General features: G+C 34.8%; 1 protein-coding gene across 7 annotated transcripts in view; it reads left to right on the forward strand.

The window, feature by feature from the left end:
• GRM7 (glutamate metabotropic receptor 7) overlaps positions 1-18,535 on the forward strand; it is a 902,635-nt gene that overhangs the window by 427,009 nt on the left and 457,091 nt on the right. For all 7 annotated transcript variants that reach the window (XR_012431374.1, XM_045384769.3, XM_045384772.3 and 4 more), the window contains exon 3: positions 11,668-11,809. Coding sequence is in view for 6 of the 7 variants with exons in the window: in XM_045384769.3 (XP_045240704.1) it covers positions 11,668-11,809 (142 nt within the window). In the remaining variant the exon portion in view is untranslated. The remainder of the gene's footprint in view (positions 1-11,667; positions 11,810-18,535) is intronic.

Here is an 18,535-nt window from a genome sequence, read left to right on the forward strand (position 1 = left end):
TCTGTTTCCTGATTCCTGGACAGAAAAATTGCTCCCCTTCTACCCCTAAAACTGGCGTGGTTGATCCCATAGATAGAGATAAATAAAGCTATTTTCAGAATAATTCTGCCAGTAAGCTCACATCTATTTTGCAAATAAGTATACTGATATCATCTGGAGACATTCACTGCAGAAAAATCTTTCAAACTCTTAGGTGTGACCTAAGAACCTAAGTATTGAATTCTTAAGCTTGGGTAGCCCCTTTTGTGACTTGACTTCTGTTGGAATTCTCTAAAGAAAATAAAGAGGGTGAGCAAGACTTCAAGAGAAGGCCAGTAAATTGGAAGATGGAAAATCGGCTTCAAATGTCTTGTTTTATTTCATACACTGAGAAAACTCAATGAACTCTTTGCCTTCTCTTGTTAACAAGTCAATCGATCTTCTGGGACTTGGGAAGCTTTTACCCAAAGTCATCTGCTTTGATCACAAAGATGAAGAATGTGATGTTAACTAGCATCTTTGTTTACCTATTGTACTTAAGAAGCATAACTGATAAAAATCTTAAATATTTCACTCCTAAGTAAGAAGGGGAATAATTTTCTCTGGGCTTTCTGAAAAATGATAAGAGTGACACATTTTTTTAAGCCACTAAAAGCTGGATTTATTTGTTTCCACTTATTTGCTTTGGGACATACATCCTGATAAATAGCAAGGTTTCCTTACAATGATAAATCTCACATTAAAAAAGTGCTCTAATTGATATGTGTACTCTTTCAAGTCTTAAGAGAGGTGATAGTTTGCTGCAGGACTAATATATCTTAGCAGAGACACTAAAGGTAAGGGGAACAAGAGCTGCAGATAAAGATGCTGAAAAATAGCACAATTCTTAAAGCTCAATTTATCATTTAGCATTCAGAGGTCCCCAAATCAATGAAGACTAATCATATTTTATAACTCTAATTTTGATATCTAATGTGGCAAGCTGTTATCCTAATTGATAGTATAATCTATGACAGTAGTGTTTTCTTTATATTTCTTTACAAAGTTAAATTCTGTGTATTTAAACATTACATTTACCATATGTAACAAGCCTAGAGATCTGAATATATGTTATGCCCATTCCTATTGACAGGACAAAGACTCAATCGTTCTCCTTTAAGGATACACAAAGGGAGATGTATTTGTTTGTCTGGATGAGTTGGGGTAAAATATCTGGCACTAATTCACCAAATGAAAAGATGCTATTACAAAAGAGTTATTTATTTATTTATTTTTTTTTACCATTTACATGACTTTGATAGCCTAGAAGACCACACTGGAGTTACAAGCTTTCCATTTATTCTGTTTTATTGACTCATTGATAGGAATGTGATGCAGGAAAGAGTGAGGGGTAGGAAGTGAAGGAAATCCTATCAGAATGTATAAGAACTGGTAGGAACATAGCTCTAGTCAAGGGTCATGTTTCTCAATTTTTGCCCTGGTCCTGCGTTTAGCTATATAGCATTGGACAAACCTATGTTCCAAGCTCCAGTCATCTCATCTGTAAAGTGGACCCATAACCCCACTTCTGTCCATCTCTGGTATTATGTGGCAGTGTTCAAAAAAGAATGGAGGCATTAAAAATGCTTTGGAACCAATAAAAGCAGTTATTATTGGGGAGAGATATGACTTTAGTGAAAGAAGCAACAAAGAATGACACAAGTACTTATTACATTATTAATGGAAAGTAGTAGTATATAGATAATTTTAAAAACTACTATAGTATAGTACTGTAAGAAATGTACACACAGATTACTAGAAAATTCACAAAGGTCCGATAATATCCTGAGAACCACTGTCTTAGAAGTGTAATGAAATAGTGTACATATATGCCTGCTCTAAAATCCCATTGATTTGAAGTTTTCTAGATGAATCCCACATGGACAAGTTATTCTATTATCCCCTACTTTTCGTGACTTAAAATGAATAACAAAAATGCCTGCTTCTTTTTCCCCATATACATCCAGGTGAGACTGAAGAAATGAGAACTGTCACTTGTAAATACCTGCCATGTTTTAACCTCATGAATTGACCTTCTTTTTATTGTCCAGGGATGAATAGTGGGACATTCTTACAGAGAATCTGCGTGGAGACCAGTGACAATTGATTCTGACTGCCAAGCCTGTTCAAATCACAGGGAAAACCAGTGACTGTAAAAAATCAACCAATTTTTAGTTCTGTTCAGGGAAAGGAACAGCTTGCTTTCCAAAGACTTCTTGAATTGGAGCACAAACTTGATTAACCCGCTCATGACCTGCCAAGATACCAGCTGTTGAAAAAAATGTGGTGTTCCTTATTGGGATTTTGTTTGTCATCTAAGCTTAGATCATTTGCAGAGGTCATTATAGTCTTGAGAGGGAATTAAAAAGAAAAGTAAACTGGTTCAACCATTGTGGAAGACAGTGTGGTGATTCCTCAAGGATCTAGAACTAGAAATACCATTTGACTCAGCCATCCCATTACTGGGTATATACCCAAAAGATTATAAACCATGCTGCTATAAAGACACATGCACACATATGTTTATTGCAGCACTATTCACAATAGTGACTTGGAACCAACCCAAAGACTTGGAACCAACCCAGATGTCCATCAGTGGTAGATTGGATTAAGAAAATGTGGCACACATACACCATGGAATACTATGCAGCCATAAAAAAGATGAGTTCATGTCCTTTGTAGGGACATGGATGAAGCTGGAAATCATCATTCTCAGCAAACTGTCGCAGGGACAAAAACCCAATTATCGCATGTTCTCACTCATAAGTGGAAATTGAACAATGAGAACACTTGGACACAGGAAGGGGAACATCACACACGGTGGCCTGTCGTGGGGTTGGAGGAGGGGGGAGGGATAGCATTAGGAGATATACCTAATGTAAATGAGGAGTTAATGGGTGCAGTACACCAACATGGCACATGTATACATATGTAACAAACCTGCACATTGTGCACATGTACCCTAGAACTTAAAGTATAATAAAAAAATAAAAATAATAAAAAAAGAAAAGTTGTCTTATTAGTATATATTCCTGTGAGAGCAAGATCTTTGTATCTTATGTTAATTTCTATATTCCCCTCATAGTAACTAAAAGAATGCCTGAAATATGAAAGTTGGTTAATAAATATTTTTAAATGAATACATGAATCTAAAAATGGCAAAGAAAGTATCACAAAGTATCAACACAAAGGAAAGGAATATGACATCAGAAATCTGTAAAACTTAATTGCAGCCTCAGCTGTGATGCAGAGTTTCTCAATCATTTCCCCTTTCTGGAACAATTTCACCATCTGTAAAATGGAAGCGTTGTTCTAAGTGTTGTTTTAGTTCCTAGATTTTAAGGTTAAGTCAGCTAGCGTACATATAGCTGTGTCCAAGATTGCTTTAAACCTCAGCATGTCCTCAAGTATAATGCAAATGTTTCTCAGGCAATATTTTGCCTGAGATAAAATGATAAAATTCCTGAATACATTTTATAGAGACTTGCTGTTCAACATTTCTTGGCTGAAAGATATGATGGATTCATTCCTCATTAGCATGTGCAGATAAAACATGCATTCTGCTCAGAATGAGAGGTGTGGTCCTCACTGGCAGGGAACAGAGAGTTTTTTATCTAAGCGTTCAGTTTCCTGTGGTTTGTCTTAGGAAGTCTTGTGTACTTCCACCCCAACCCCACCAGCCTAACCTCTGCTTTTTATTATACTTTACTGCAACCATGCTTATCTATCTGTTCCTCAAAATGTTCCCTAGATTCTGGCTGCTGAAGGCTTTTGGGGGTGTTCATCTGTCCTTGCTTCCTGTCTTCTTTCTTTCCTCTCTCTCCCTTGGCAATCCAGAAAGGGGTATGGACGTGTCAAAGATCACACAGAGAGCTAGAGGCTAAGAAAGATCAAGAACCCTGTACTCTTAACTCTCAATGCCTCTATCACCAAAATCTTTGTCCACCCCTCCCCACCCCCAGGTGCTCTTTCCAGTTTCTTTGTGGCCATTTACACTGTTCCACTGTCTCCCTCTCTCACCTAACAATCTTGTCCACAAATCCATGCAGGTGCCAGCCACACCCTCTTCCCAGCATCCTCACTGCCGCAGTGATTCCTTGGGACTCTTAACTTTGTAATTTTCTTGACTTTTTTTTTTTTTATATTCAAGAATTTTCTTTTCTATACTGAGCTTGGAATGTTTTGAGGTAAAGATCATTTAGGACTGTGTTCAGTTGCAAATAAGAGAAAACTGACTGCTGTGAGTTGACACGAAAAGGTGTTTCATTTTCTCTCATATCAGGAAGTAGGTGGGTGCTAACAGTATTTATTCTGTTCAATGGTGCATGATGTTAGGGACTCTGGTTCTCTCTCTTTTTCTGGTTTACCAGTTTTAAGGAATTGGTCATCCTTTTGCTGTGTCCTAGTGGTGCCAAGAGGACAGTAATAGTGCAGACATCATAATATATAGAGGGTTAGAGGAAAAGTCATGCCAGCTTTCTCTCTCTCTCTCTCTCTTTCCCCCTCCCTCTGTTTTTACCATGGGAGTAAAACTTTTCCCAGAACTGACTCTAGGAAATTTCTCCCTCTTTTGTGGGTCACGTGATTATTTGTAGTTGAAAAGAGGCTGGGAGATTGGGAAACATACTTGACCCCTTTTGACTGTGATCAGTGATGAGCGGTTGTGTGGGACTGGATGCCTCACCACCCTAAAACCAGGAATCTCTCAGCAAAGATGGGAGGGGAAATGGAGGTGATATGATTTGACTGTGTTCCCACCCAAATCTCCTCTTGAATTGTAGCTCCCATAATTCCCACATGCTGTGGGAGGGCCCCAGTGGGGGATAACTGAATCATGAGGGCAGTTCCCCCATACTGTTCTGGTGGTGGTGAATAAGTCTCAGGAGATCTGATGGTTTTTTAAAGGGAAACCCATTTCGCTTGGTTCTCATGTTTTCTCTTGTGTGCTGCCATGTAATATGTGCTTTCTGCCTTCTGCCATGATCGTGAGGTCTCCCCAGCCATGTGGAACTGTGAGTTCATTAAAGCTCTTTTTCTTTATAAATTACCCAGTCTTGGGTATGTTTTTATCAGCAGCATGAAAACACACTAATGCGGGAGGGTTGGACTGTCTTATTCACAATGACCTTGACCTTTCAAAGTTAACCCCTCTCTTCCCTCCATTAAGTATCCTACCTTTCACAGACATGTAACATCTCATTTGAAATTGAATTTCTTTTATAAAACCTTTGGTGATTCCTCTAACAAGACGTGTTCTATGTATGTTTATCTCCTTTTATAATATGTATTCTCTTCTCCTCTTAATCTGTGGAGTATGTGAGGACAGATCACTGTCTTGTCATTTAGCTTAAAGTATTGAAAGATTAAAACCTCAGTACTACTCTGCCATTCAGTTGTGATTTGAGGTGAGTTATTTTATTTCAGAATGCCTCTTTTTTTCTCCCCACTCATAAGGTGGTATAATCATTGAATGTGTTAATAGATAAGAAGTACTTAGAATAGCATCAGCACACAGACAGAACTCATGGGACCCAGTCCTTCAACTATGATTAATTTTATCTCTGTTAAACTCTTTGGATCTCAGTTTCTCCATGTGTAATGGAGATTTGGATGTGGGTATTCTAAGGCTTCTTCTGCTTCCATGTATTACTTCTTTAAAAACAAACAAACACCATTGAGGCTGGGCATGGTGGCTCACGCCTGTAATCCCAGCACTTTTGGGAGGCCAAGGTGGGCGGATCACCTGAGGTCAGGGGTCCTAGACCAGTCTGGCCAACATAGTGAAACCCCATCTCTACTAAAAATGCAAGAATTAGCCGGGCATGGTGGTGTGCACCTGTAATCCCAGCTACTCAGGGGGCGGAGGCAGGAGAATTGCTTGAACCCAGGAGGCGGAGTTTGCAGTGAGCTGAGATCGCGCCATTGCACTCCAGCCTGGGGGACAAGGGCGAGACTTGGTCTCAAAAAAAAAAAAAAAAAAAAAAAAATGAGCTTTTCTTATAATAGTCTCAATAAATATTTACTAAATTAAATTGGGATATCTAAATAATAGATCATCAATAGAACTGTATTGTATATCAGCTCTCTCAGGATTGAGTTGCAGGCTTTAAATTGTTTTCTGTTATTTCTGCTTATTAGATCAAAAATAATTCATAATCATTTGGGAGAGAAAAGTATTTTATTGGAAAGCATCTGTGGTGTGATTCCTGAGATTCTTCTTGCTGTTAAAGATTGCTAGCTACCAAGTGTAGACAGAAAACTGACCAGTTTTCAGCTCTGAATCAAGAAGCAGATTGATTTCTGGGACTCTGAAATTCTTTTCATTACTTCAGTGGCTTGTATGTATCTCTCTTGTATGTATCACTCTCTTAAGGTTTTGACAGTGGACTTTCTCAGTGAAAGCTGAGGTGCTATGAATGGAGTTGTCCTATCTCTCATGGCTCTTCAATTGCCACATTTACGATGAAACTTTCCAGTTCTCCCTACTTGTTGGCTCCCCACAGAAGTGTGAATTAATTTGACAATTGCAATACCAACTGGCAGCATCAAACTCTGATTATATTTTTTGTGTGTCCGAGGAGAATGTAGTGTGCTGACTTATCACCATTACTGAGAAATAAGCTAAGTGATATTCAGATACCAGATATATGTGTGTGTGTGTGTGTGTGTGTGTGTGTGTGTGTGTGTGTGTATGCAATGCACGATTCCATTTTTTGCTGGTAGGTACATGGGACCATCATTGTTGTCTCACAGTGACATTCTTGGTATGGCTTCAATGTTTGTGTTGATGTCATCTACTCACAATATAAGTGTATTTTTAAACCTACCACATTCTCTTATGGATCTGAGGCAAATAAGGGGTGGATTGTCTTTCCAGCAGGTACAATTCAAGCCTTCCAAGAACTGATTTTCAAAACAGTATGTTTATTTCTCTTTCTCTGTTTTCCAGTTTTCTTTCGTTTTTACATTTTAGCTTTGCGAACAGGTTTATTCCCATTACCATGTTAATAGCCAATCTCTTCTGTTGAGGTGTTTAATTTTGCTCACCTGCGGGCAATTCCCTGTAAGAGGGGATGAGCATCTCAATTCTGCAATCATGAAACTCTGCACATCAGTTCCCCCAGTGTACACCGGGTGAGCCCTCAATCTATGTGTGCAGACTGCTCCTCTACTAGACATGTTGCCAAATGGAGTTTGCTCCAATTTGCTTAATCATTCAGCTGTAATTGAATCCTGATGGGAAGCTGGGTTTCCGTACAAAATTATACCCCTTCTCTTGCTGAGAAGGTGGTAAAGTAACCATTTCTTCTCCCCAGGAAGTTTGCAGATGGTTTCATCCCACCATTCTCCATAATGCTTTCCAGACTTGGAGGAATCATGGTATTGAGACTGTAGTCGCCATTGCCCAGGGATATATCTGTTGCTGGCTCTCTGTACCATTGTAAGCTTTATAACAAAGCACAATGATTTACCCTTTCCTTCCTTTTCGCTATGCCACCTTCCTAAGAGCTCCTCAAAAAATGTTTGGCAAAAATATCATTGAACAAATTTTACTTCTACCCAAGTAGGCTACAACCAGTATGGAGACACCCAGGTGAACATGTCTCAAAATCTGACCACCTGCAGCAGTTTCACGTAGAGCAGTGTGGGCCCAAAGCTAGCGGCATCAGCATCACCTGGGAAGCTGTTCCAACTACAAATTCACAGGCTTTACTCAAACTGACTAAGAATCTCTAGAAGTGGGGATCAGAAATGTGCTTCACAAGCTCTTCTGTAAGTGTGAATTCTGGTATTTTGTTTGATTGTTTGTGTTTTTATTGCTGAGTGTAAGAGTTATTTATATATTCTGGATACATTCTTTTATCAAACATATACTTTTAACCAAGTCTCTGACTTGTGCTTTCGTTTTCTCAATGCTGTCTTTCACGGAACAAAAGATTTAAATTTTCATAAAATCCAATTTATCATGTTTTTCTTTGTAGATTGTGCTTTGGATGTTATGTTCAAAAACTCATTGGCAAAATCCAAGGTCATATTGATTTTCCCTTTGTTTTATTCTAAAAGTTTTCTAGCTTTATATTTTACACTTGAGTCTATTATCCATTTAGAGTTAATTTCTGTATAAGATATAAGGCAAGGTTTATTATTTCTGCATAAGAAAATCCAATTATTTTGGCATCATTTGTTGAAAAGACTATTCTTTTTCCTTTGATTGCCTTTGCATGTTAGCCAACAATCAGTTGACTATATTTGTGTTGGCGTACTTCTGAGGCTGTATTTTCTTCCCTTTGTTCAACTATCAATACTTTTTACCAACATTATACACTGCTTGATTCCTGTAGCTTCAAAGTAAGTCTTAAACTTAGGTGGTGTGAGTCTCCAATTTTTTTATTTTTCAGAATTGTTTTGACTATTCCATTTCCTTTGCCCTTCCATATAAATGTTGTTAGATGTTGAAATCTACAAAAATAAAAAAAAATATTTACGGAAAGTTTGATATAGATAGCATTGAATCTATAGATAGATTTGGGAAGAATTTACTTACATGTTTAAAAATATATTTTAGCCATGTTTTATAGTTTTCAGCACACGGACCTTGTACATATTTTGTTGCCTAAGTAGGACTTGTTTTTTGGTGATACTATTAAATGGCATTGTGTTTCAATGTAAAATTCCAGTAGTTCCTTGCTGATACATGATTCACTGTTGCTTATTGAGTTTCATATCCTGCAACCTCGTTTAAGGAACTTATTCCAGGAGATTTTTTGATAGTTTTTTTTTGGGGAGTGGGGGATTTCTATGTCATATGTAAATAGAACTGATTTTACTTTTTCCTTTGAAACATGTATATAGTTTGTTTCTTTTTCCCCCCTCATTTTGGCAAGAGTTTATAGTACAGTATTGAACAGGATAGGGCAACTTGCCTTGTGGTGTCTTACTATTAAATGTGACGCTAGCTGTAGGCTTTTTGTAGATGCCTATTCTTGGGCTAAAGAAATTATCTTCTAATTCTAGTTTACAGAGTTTATTATTGTTATTATAAATATATATAGAGATAATTTTGTTAAGTACTTTCTCTGCATGTATTAAGGTGCTCATGTTTTTTCTTAGTCTGACAATATGTAAATAATGATTGATTTTTCAAATAATTAATTAGCCTTTTGTTCTTTGAATAAAACCCACTCAGTCTTAATCTTTTTAAAAATGTGTTGGATTTGTTTAGTTAAAATATTTTTAAGAATATTTGCAAATATGTTCCAAGTAATATTGTCTGTATTGCTTTTTTTTTGGTAATTTTTGTTTAGTAATGTCTTTTCCTGGTTTAGGTATTAGGTAATACTGATCTCATAAAATGAGTTATGTTCTCTCTTCTTCCATTCTCTGGAAGAGATTGTGTAGATTATGTTTTATGTATTCATTCACTGATAGAATTCATCAGTTAAACCATCTGAGCCTGAATCTTTATTTTCTGAAAGATTTTTAAATGACGAATTTGGCATTTTTAATTTACATAGGACTATTCAGATTATTATGCATTCAGTTTTGGTACTTTGTATCTTTCAAGGAATTCTTTCATATCATTTACATAGCTGAACTTATTGATGTAGAGTTATTACTAATATCCTCATATTGTGTTTGGATATCCATGAGATCATCAGGGTTACCCTTCTTTCATTCCTAAATAGGGTCATTTGTTAGTTCTCCATTTTTGTCTCAGTCTGCATTTCATATCTATCAATTTTATTTATATTTTGAAAAAAAGCAACTTAAAAAATAATAATAAAAGAGCTGGGATCTTGCTATGTTGCCCAGACTGGTCTCCAACTCCTGGGCTTAAGTGACTCTCCCTCCTCAGTCTCCTGAGTAGCGAATCTGTAGGTTTTCACAATCATGCTCTGCTAAAAATGCAGCTTTTGATTTCATTGTTTTTCTCTGTTATATTTCTGTTTTTAAACTCATTGATTTTTTTGCTTTACCTTTTATTATGTCCTTTCTGTTTTTTTTTTTTTTTTCCTTTGGTATTTACTCAGTTATTTTCTCTTAAAGTGAAAGTTTAGGTTGCTGATTTTAGATGTTTCTTCTTTTCTAATATAAACATAATGCCATGTTTCTATCTAAACACTGCTTTAGCTGTAACTTACAAATTTTGATATATTGTACTTTCATTTATATTTAGCTCAAAATATTTTTAAATTTACCTTGACACTTCTCTTTGACCCATGGGTTATTTTGTAGTATATTGTTTAATTTCCAAGTGTTTGGAGATATTCCTGTTATCTTTCTGTTATTGATTTCTACTTTGATTCTGTTATACTCTGAGAAAATACTTTGTATTATTTCTATGCTTTAAAAATGTTTTTTGTATGGCTCAAAGTATGGTCTGTCTTAATAAATGTTGCATTTGTGCTTGAAAAGAATAAGTGCGTTTCTGTTGTGTGGGTTGTCAGTTAGGTCAAGATGATTGATAGTTTTGTTGGGTGTTTATATGTTAAAGAAGGACCACAGGTGATTCCATGTATGCTGAAAGTTGAGAGCCGCTTGGAGTGAGCTAACACTAATTGGGATTCCAGTGTAATGAAGGCTTAATTTTGTATTTGATTTTATATTTGTCCATGTTTGTGGAAGTCTAGAAGCTTCCACCCAGTTGTCCATGTTCTAGGTTTGAGCTTATTGATTACAAATATCTCCTAAACACATTACACATTAGAGTAAGGTTTTTTACCTGTCTCTGTCCCTGGATCTTGTGCCCCTTGCATGGCCATTAGGGTTTTTCTATAAATATTTCCTCCATCCTTTTCATCGATACTGGCTTTTAAGTGTGTTTTATAAAATGCTAGATTGAGGAGCAGCTGCTAAGCAAGAAGCAGGGAAGTAAGATGTACACACATTGCTTAGTAAACTGATGAGTATTTCTCCATCTTGAAATTCATAATGCCAGTGAATACCATACTGGCTCTGACAAGTTTGGAGTTAACACATCTCTATTCCTCCCTTTCCCTAACATAAAATGAGCAATATTAAATACTTTATCAGATTTTTGAGAAGACTAAATGAGATAACATCTGTAAAACACTTGATGACTTGGGCACATAGTATGTTGTCAATAAGTGTTTGTTACCATGATTTACTGTAGTTGGTGTTCTTGATTTTAGTTTATTCCATTTATTCCACTGGAATTGATCTTTAAAAATAGAGATGGGTGAAAAGGGAAAAAAAATTCTGGGAATGCAAACACCACAAAAGTCACAGATACACAGAACTTTACCTGTTCCAATTTCTTTATTGTAGTTTCCTTTTTGTAGTGTTAGTAAGGGGTATTGCATTCAATTCAAAAACCTTCTTCAACCTAGCCACTTTTTCTTCCTACCTAAACCTGCCTCCTCTGAAGTAATATCATTGGTATTGCTGGGAATCATTAGATATTTGTAAGTGTACTATAAGGAGAATGTCATGCAATACCATGGAAAGTGCATTAGGTATGAACAACATCTCAGGACTCAGCATGATGTCTTATGCCATCCTCGCTTAGCAACAGCATCAAGGAAGTATTGTGTATCCAGGATTCAGAATCTCCTCATCTACCTTCCTTGGCTGCTTTGACATCCCTGTGGAAGCATTCTTGACACTATGTTTTCTTTTCTTAAACAGGTGGACTCTGCATTGCCCAGTCCGTGAGAATCCCCCAGGAACGCAAAGACAGGACCATTGACTTTGATAGAATTATCAAACAACTCCTGGACACCCCCAACTCCAGGGCCGTCGTGATTTTTGCCAACGACGAGGATATAAAGTAAGAATAACTGGTGACATTTGTTAATATGCATGTTGCAACTTTAGGATAAAGATGAGGCTGCTGGCTGTGACAGGAAAAGATAGCATAAGATCAAAGCTGTAATCATACAGCGGCAAAGTCTGTGCTTGCCTCTACCCCGACACATATAGTAGTAGCATGGTATGGTCACGTATTTTCCCTCTGTTAGCAAAATAAGTATTCAATTATTTGTAAAAACAGAAAACTCTAGATGTTTTAAAGGTGTTTTATTTAACATTTTTTCCAAATATATTAATAACAGACTTTTATCCAAAGAATGGTTCTCTTAATGTAAAAGAAAATGTCTTAACATTCTGGTTTTATCGCTAGTGCTTTAACTTCACTATGTTCAAATCAAAAATTTGTCCTACCTCTACATTCTCCAATCCACTTTTTCTTTTTTCTTTTCAGACCTTGATCCTTCTTGGACTCAAAAATCTGCTTGTAATCTTGACTTTCCTTTTGTCCTGGTTCCTTGTATTTTTGGCCAAGCCACGTACAAGCAAGCTTTGACTTGTTTCCACAATGTAAATGTCTCTTGCTTTTTTTTCTGATCACGAACCAACCTGGTCCACAGTCCTCATTTTTAGAATTTTTAGAATATTTGCTTTTATAATCTTTATTTTTAGAATAAACAGTAAACAAACCTGATTAGAAAATTTAAAATAAAGGTATAATTTCCATCTTGTCCCACAGCTAACAAGTTCTCTCCAGGTACAATAGCTAATTAAAAGTTTCTTATATATCCTTGTGGAGACATTCTGTATATATGCTAGAGGGATGTGCTGCTTGTTTTTACACAAATGGTAGCATATTATGTGTATTCCTGTTCAGTATTTTGTTTATCGTTTTATCATGGAGATCACTGAATATCAGTACCTATACATCTATTCAGTCTTTTCAATAGCCAGGCAGAATTTCATTTTACATAGGTACTGTAATTTATCTAACTGCTCCCTGATTGACATTTAATTTGGATTACAGACTATTGAAATTATAAATAATGCTGCAATTAACTTCCTTTTGCACAAATCTGTGTGTATAAATATAAATAGAAAAATATGTTAATCTAGAATGTATTATGCAATATATAAATTTGTAATGCAATAAAACATAACATGCAAATATGCTTTATGTAGATATCATAAATATTTATAAAATACATTTCTATTAAAAAATTTCTAAGACAAAGGTATGTCCCTTCTTAAAAATATATAAATATTGTCTCCCAGAGGAGTCATGCCAATTTATATGTCCATTGATGTGAAAGAGTTATTTGTGTGTGTTTTAAATCTTCGTCTATCTAATAGTTCAAAATAATATATCATTGACTTTGAGGTGAATATCTTTTATTCAGGGTAAAGGTTTAATGGCCTGGACCCTTAAATTCCTGCTTGGATTTTTCAGTGTCTTTACCACCAGTGTCTCCAACCTGTCTCTCTCCCTGCTTTGTGTATTCTGGACCCTGCCCCTGAATCCATCCATCTCCTAGTATAAAGCTCTGACCACAGGTGTGGTGGCAGGGCTGTTAAATGGAAAGAGTTTTGAAGTTTCAAATGAGGTTTATTTGCTCCTTAGATAATGAGCACTGTCTGACCTTGGGCAAGTTCCTCCCACTGCCTTCCAGGTTATTTGGGCCTCAAGTCTCCTACCAATAAAATCAACATCCTTTTAGAGTTCTTTTTCGGGTGATCTGGCTATTTCACCTTTCTAGTCTTATTCTACTCCAAATTCCCTCACATTTTGCTACTGAAGGCACATTGCTGTGGTATGATCTCCCTCCCAATTCTGCATGCATTCTTTCACCCTCTCTGGCCCATGTTTCCTTCCCTGCTTCATCAACTCAATGTTATCTCTAGTGCTGTCCTCTCAGGGAAGATTTATCTGATCAGTATCACTTTGGAAAATTCTTCGTACTAACTCAGTTTCATTGTTATGTGAATGGTGTCATTTTTATTGTTGGATTAATTAATGTCTGTATTCTTCACTAGTTTGTAAACATTTGGGCAGAAATGATGCCTCTTTCAACTTGCTTTTGTATTCTCAATAACTCAGAGGCTCAGGACATAGTAGAAGCTCAATAAATGGCGTTGAACAAGTGAGTGAAATTCCTAACCTAATGCTTCATATTTAATAATTTAACAGTAAGCTTCTTTTTTTCCTGAACTTCGTGGTGATTTAATATGTGAGCTTATTTTCACAGTTTAGGACTCATCAACATTCATCCAGTTCTCCATCCAAAATGCATAACTCTGACCCTCCGATTTGTTCTGATTACTTCTCCATCATGGTCTTTGCTCATGATGTTTTTTCTCTCTTTATCTGTCTAACTTATGTCTCTTCTTCAAGGTCTATTTCAAGCATTCCATTCTCCAGTTTGGGAGAACTGATCCCGATTCTGATCATCCCTTAAATGTATTATTTCTCTCCTTACAAAATTATCTTATGGCATTTTTCGCTCACTTTGTATTTTAGGTATCTATGAGATTTTGTTTTCATAATATTAGTCTTTCTGTTCCGGTACTTAAAAAAAAAATCTGCTAATACCCTTCTTATTAATCTTATAAGTCCTTTTAACACCTATTTGACACTTTTGCTAAATATGTAATACATTGGTAAGATACGGCCTCATGTTTATTTTTAAATAGATTGCACAAGGCACATAAAAGATGTACGGCAAATAGTTCTGGTAACTAATTGGTTATAATACTCTTGACTTGCAAGTAGTGTGAGTTTTTCATATTTGGATGTAAACTGTATATAAGATATTCAATAATTATGCCCATTCTTTTTGCATTAGACTTGTGTGTTAAACATTATTATATATTGTCATTCATAATAGGGATGACAATAATTATTCTTGAGCACAGTACTAAAAGCCAACAGCATATAAAAATTTCTTCTAAAACGTCATCTTAAACACAGTGTCTGAATTGTACTGATAACCCGTAATGTTACATTATTTCTTTCTTCAGAAGATTTACATTGTAGATGGGAAAATTTGAGGTTTCTTGGAACATTAACTTCAAATACTTTGTCAGAGGGATAGCAGTGAGAAGATATTAATATCTAGATTTTAAAGCTAAGTGCTAAATCAGTCATGGTTATTGATAATTTGGATTTTAGACAAGAGTGGATTCTTTTTCTGAAATAATTTATTCTGATTATAAAAGGAACACATGCTCACTGTAAATCCACTGGGAAATAAAGATTTTATTTATTTATTTATTTATTTTATAAAAGGAACTGTTACATTTTACTTTGCCCCCAATCTGCTAGAAAAATTAAAGGTTAAGGAGAATAATCACAAACAATAATTTTAAATAATCTTCTATAAAATCTGCAATTCCAACACTCAGAGATAATTACAAATAAATTTCTAGTTTAATTTTTGCAATAAGTTTTTTTATACATACACAAATTTTCTCCAACAGAATAAAGATCACATAGAATTTTGTCATTTTTTGCAATTCATATTATAGATTAATCATTTCATATCACAAGTACTTTTAAATGCTTTAATTATATTCTTATAACCTCCACATTTTATGTTAATATATTAAACTGAACATACTTTTGTGTTTGTATCAGTTTTGACTTTCTTTTCCTGTTTTACTTGGCTTATCCCTACCTTTCTTATCCTCTTCAAACTTCATCAGCACCTCCCCAAACTTGTTAATAAAAATTGTATGTCATTCTATATTTTTTGTGCCTTGATATGATTCTATGCTTTTAACTATGCATATATACACACATACAAGCAATTTTTGGCCAGCTTTTATTTTGTGAGAATTAGATATTTTATCATGTGTTTCATTTTAATTTTCTTTTTTAATGTGTAGTATCTAGTTTGATACCTTGTGGAAATCAAACTAAGTACATTTGTAATTGCTCTAGAATTCATCCTTTTTTTTTTTTTAAACCAGTTTCCCATTGCTCTGTATGTAGGTTAACCCAGTAATGAACAAACATTTTGACAGCATATTTGATCATTTTGGATACGTTATCAAAGTGGTATCTCTAGGCCAAAAGCATAAATATTTGATCTATTTTTATGAAAATAATACATTAAAAAACCAAACTATGACTAAAGTACTTTTGATGCAAAATATTAGTCTCCTGTTCCGTCTCACTATACTTTCTGGTTCTGTTCTCTTTTGGCAGTTACTTTAACTCTTTGAACTGTTTCTTCTGGTTTTATCTGCATAATGTGTACATGTTGCAATTTTTGAATTATTAATTTTAAATATCTAATTCTTATGTTAAATATAACTTATTTCTATAGTCAATATTCTATCAGGTTTTAATTTAACAAAAATCAGTATTTACATTACTGTGATGATATAAATATGATGCACTACAGCATCAAGTATGTTTTCTATGGTAGTTGTTTTTCTGGAAAACATTTTGTTGTTTTTTGAAGTTAATATGACAATCTTCATACTTTGATGGTTATCTTTAATATTTTTTCTATTGTTGTTTTAGGCCTTTCACTTTTCTCCGTATATTCATATATAAGATTATCTGAGTTGCCTTGTTTTTCCTGAATACTTCCTTCCTGAAATCTCCATCATTCTGTTTCAATCTTGATCAGTTATTATCATTTGAAGAGTTTCTTCTTCTCAATCTCTTTGTTTTACCACTTCCTTTTTTTCTGGACCCTAACTGAATTTTATTCTTGATTTATTTCCTCATTTTGCTGAAGCATATCCTGTAGCTTTTTTTTTTTTTTTTTAAAAAAAGAGTAAGGGAAAACTTGTTCATGTTTTTTATGTATAAAAATGTTCTCATTCTGCCTCTACCCTTAATTAGTAGTTAGGGTGGTAGCGTGTGGCGTCATATTTATTTTTATTAATAAATGCATCATACCTAGTAAAGAAGTGATTTACCACAAATAGCTGTGGTGACTAATGAGTTGCAGAACTCTTAACTTATAGGGAATTTAGGGTTCTAATTGTGGATGGAAAAATCTAAAAGAGCTACTGAACAAATATGCAAATTCTATTTGTGTTGGGATTCTTTGTGTGTTAAATATTAACATTTTAAAGTCTTTTTGTCAGAATTTTGAAGCCATTGTGCCATCATCCATCTTTTTTTTTTTTTTTTTTTTTTTTTTTCCGGCCTCTTGAGAGGTTAATAATATCATTTCTTATTTTTTTTCATGTCTTCTCATTTTCTCTTGAAGAGCTTTTAAAACATTCTCATTATTTCCAGGGATCTTATATTTCATGACATGCTTGATTTTCCTCCCATTATGCAGCTGGGTTTTTAAATTTGAAAACTTGTATTTTCAATTTTTTGGATTTTTATTTATTAAAAATTATATTTAAAGATTTTCTCTATTTTCTCTGTACATTTTTTGTTCTCTAAATGTTAGCTGGATATAGGTCTTCCTGGGTTGATTATTGATAAGAGGAAAAATAATTTTATTTCTTCTTATTTATTTTCCAACTTTTTGTTGTTTTGCTTTCTAGAGAATTTTCTGCACTTTATGCTAATGTAATTTTCATTTCATATTTTTAATAAGAGCTGTTTCTTGTTTTTTTTTCCTTATTATCTTGTTCTTGATTACAGATATGATCATTCTCATTTAAATGTGTTTATTACTTTGGTTTTTTTCCGTATGTTATCTCTGCTCCACCCGACACATTTCCTTTTCCTTGTTAATTTTTCTATTTGACCATGGAGATTTTCCTCAATAATGAGTGTCTTCTGGCAATTCACATATGAGTAAGGCAGTAAAAAGTTCTGTGCCCATGGGCAGTGCATGACAACTGATGGGGTTGCCAGGGAGTCAGACTGACCATTCCATTAGAGGACTTCTTTATAACAATATCGAGAGTCTACTTTCTGATACGCATCAGATTTTTACAGAAAAATTGTTTTCTATTTGGGGTAACATACCCCTAGTTCCCAGCATTTTGTGAGCAGAAGTTTAAGATTCCTAGAGTGTCTTAACATTTCAATTTCTATTATACTGACTTAGTCATTTCCCTCCCAGCCCCATCTCCAGGTTTAACACACCATCTCTTATCCACTTTTTACCATTTTGGTGTTTACAATATCAGAACCTATTCCCTATGCTGCCTTTTTTTTTTTTTTTTTTTTTTTTAAGAAAACTGTCATTTCCTGCCTGGAAGAAAAAGAAATAGAACTGGCCTTTGTCACCTTATTTACAATCTTTCACCCAATGTTCCTGCATTTTGCCCTGTAGCTCTGTAGTACCTGATACTCCCAAGTCTCGAGAGACAGACAAACCCCTTACCCTGCGGTCTTACCCACCAAAGGGGCTTCATTTGTAGCTTTTTCTGTTCTACAAATGGAATTACATCTCATTAATCCTCAATCCCCTCTTCCAAAAATACTATTGCAATAACTTTTTCATTAATAACTATTTCCCTTTTTTCTTTTATTTGCCCTCATTGTCCTGATATGTATATATAATATTTTCAATCATACACAAGTTATAAATTTTTCATGTTTAACATGGAGTTCTGTTTATTTAAATAAATAACGTGTTTAATTCATAATCATATTGATTTTCAGAGATAATATATACCATCAGCAGTAAATGAGAGTGCTCATTTCTCCAGTCCCAAGCCAAAACTCTTAAAGCAAACATTTTGGCCAATATGAGAAATGAATTTGGTACCTTGGTCTAACTTGCATTTCCATCATTTCTAACATATGTAAATATGTGTCTTT

The sequence above is a fragment of the Macaca fascicularis genome, chromosome 2 (genome assembly GCF_037993035.2).
Source record: "Macaca fascicularis isolate 582-1 chromosome 2, T2T-MFA8v1.1".
NCBI lineage: Eukaryota > Metazoa > Chordata > Mammalia > Primates > Cercopithecidae > Macaca > Macaca fascicularis.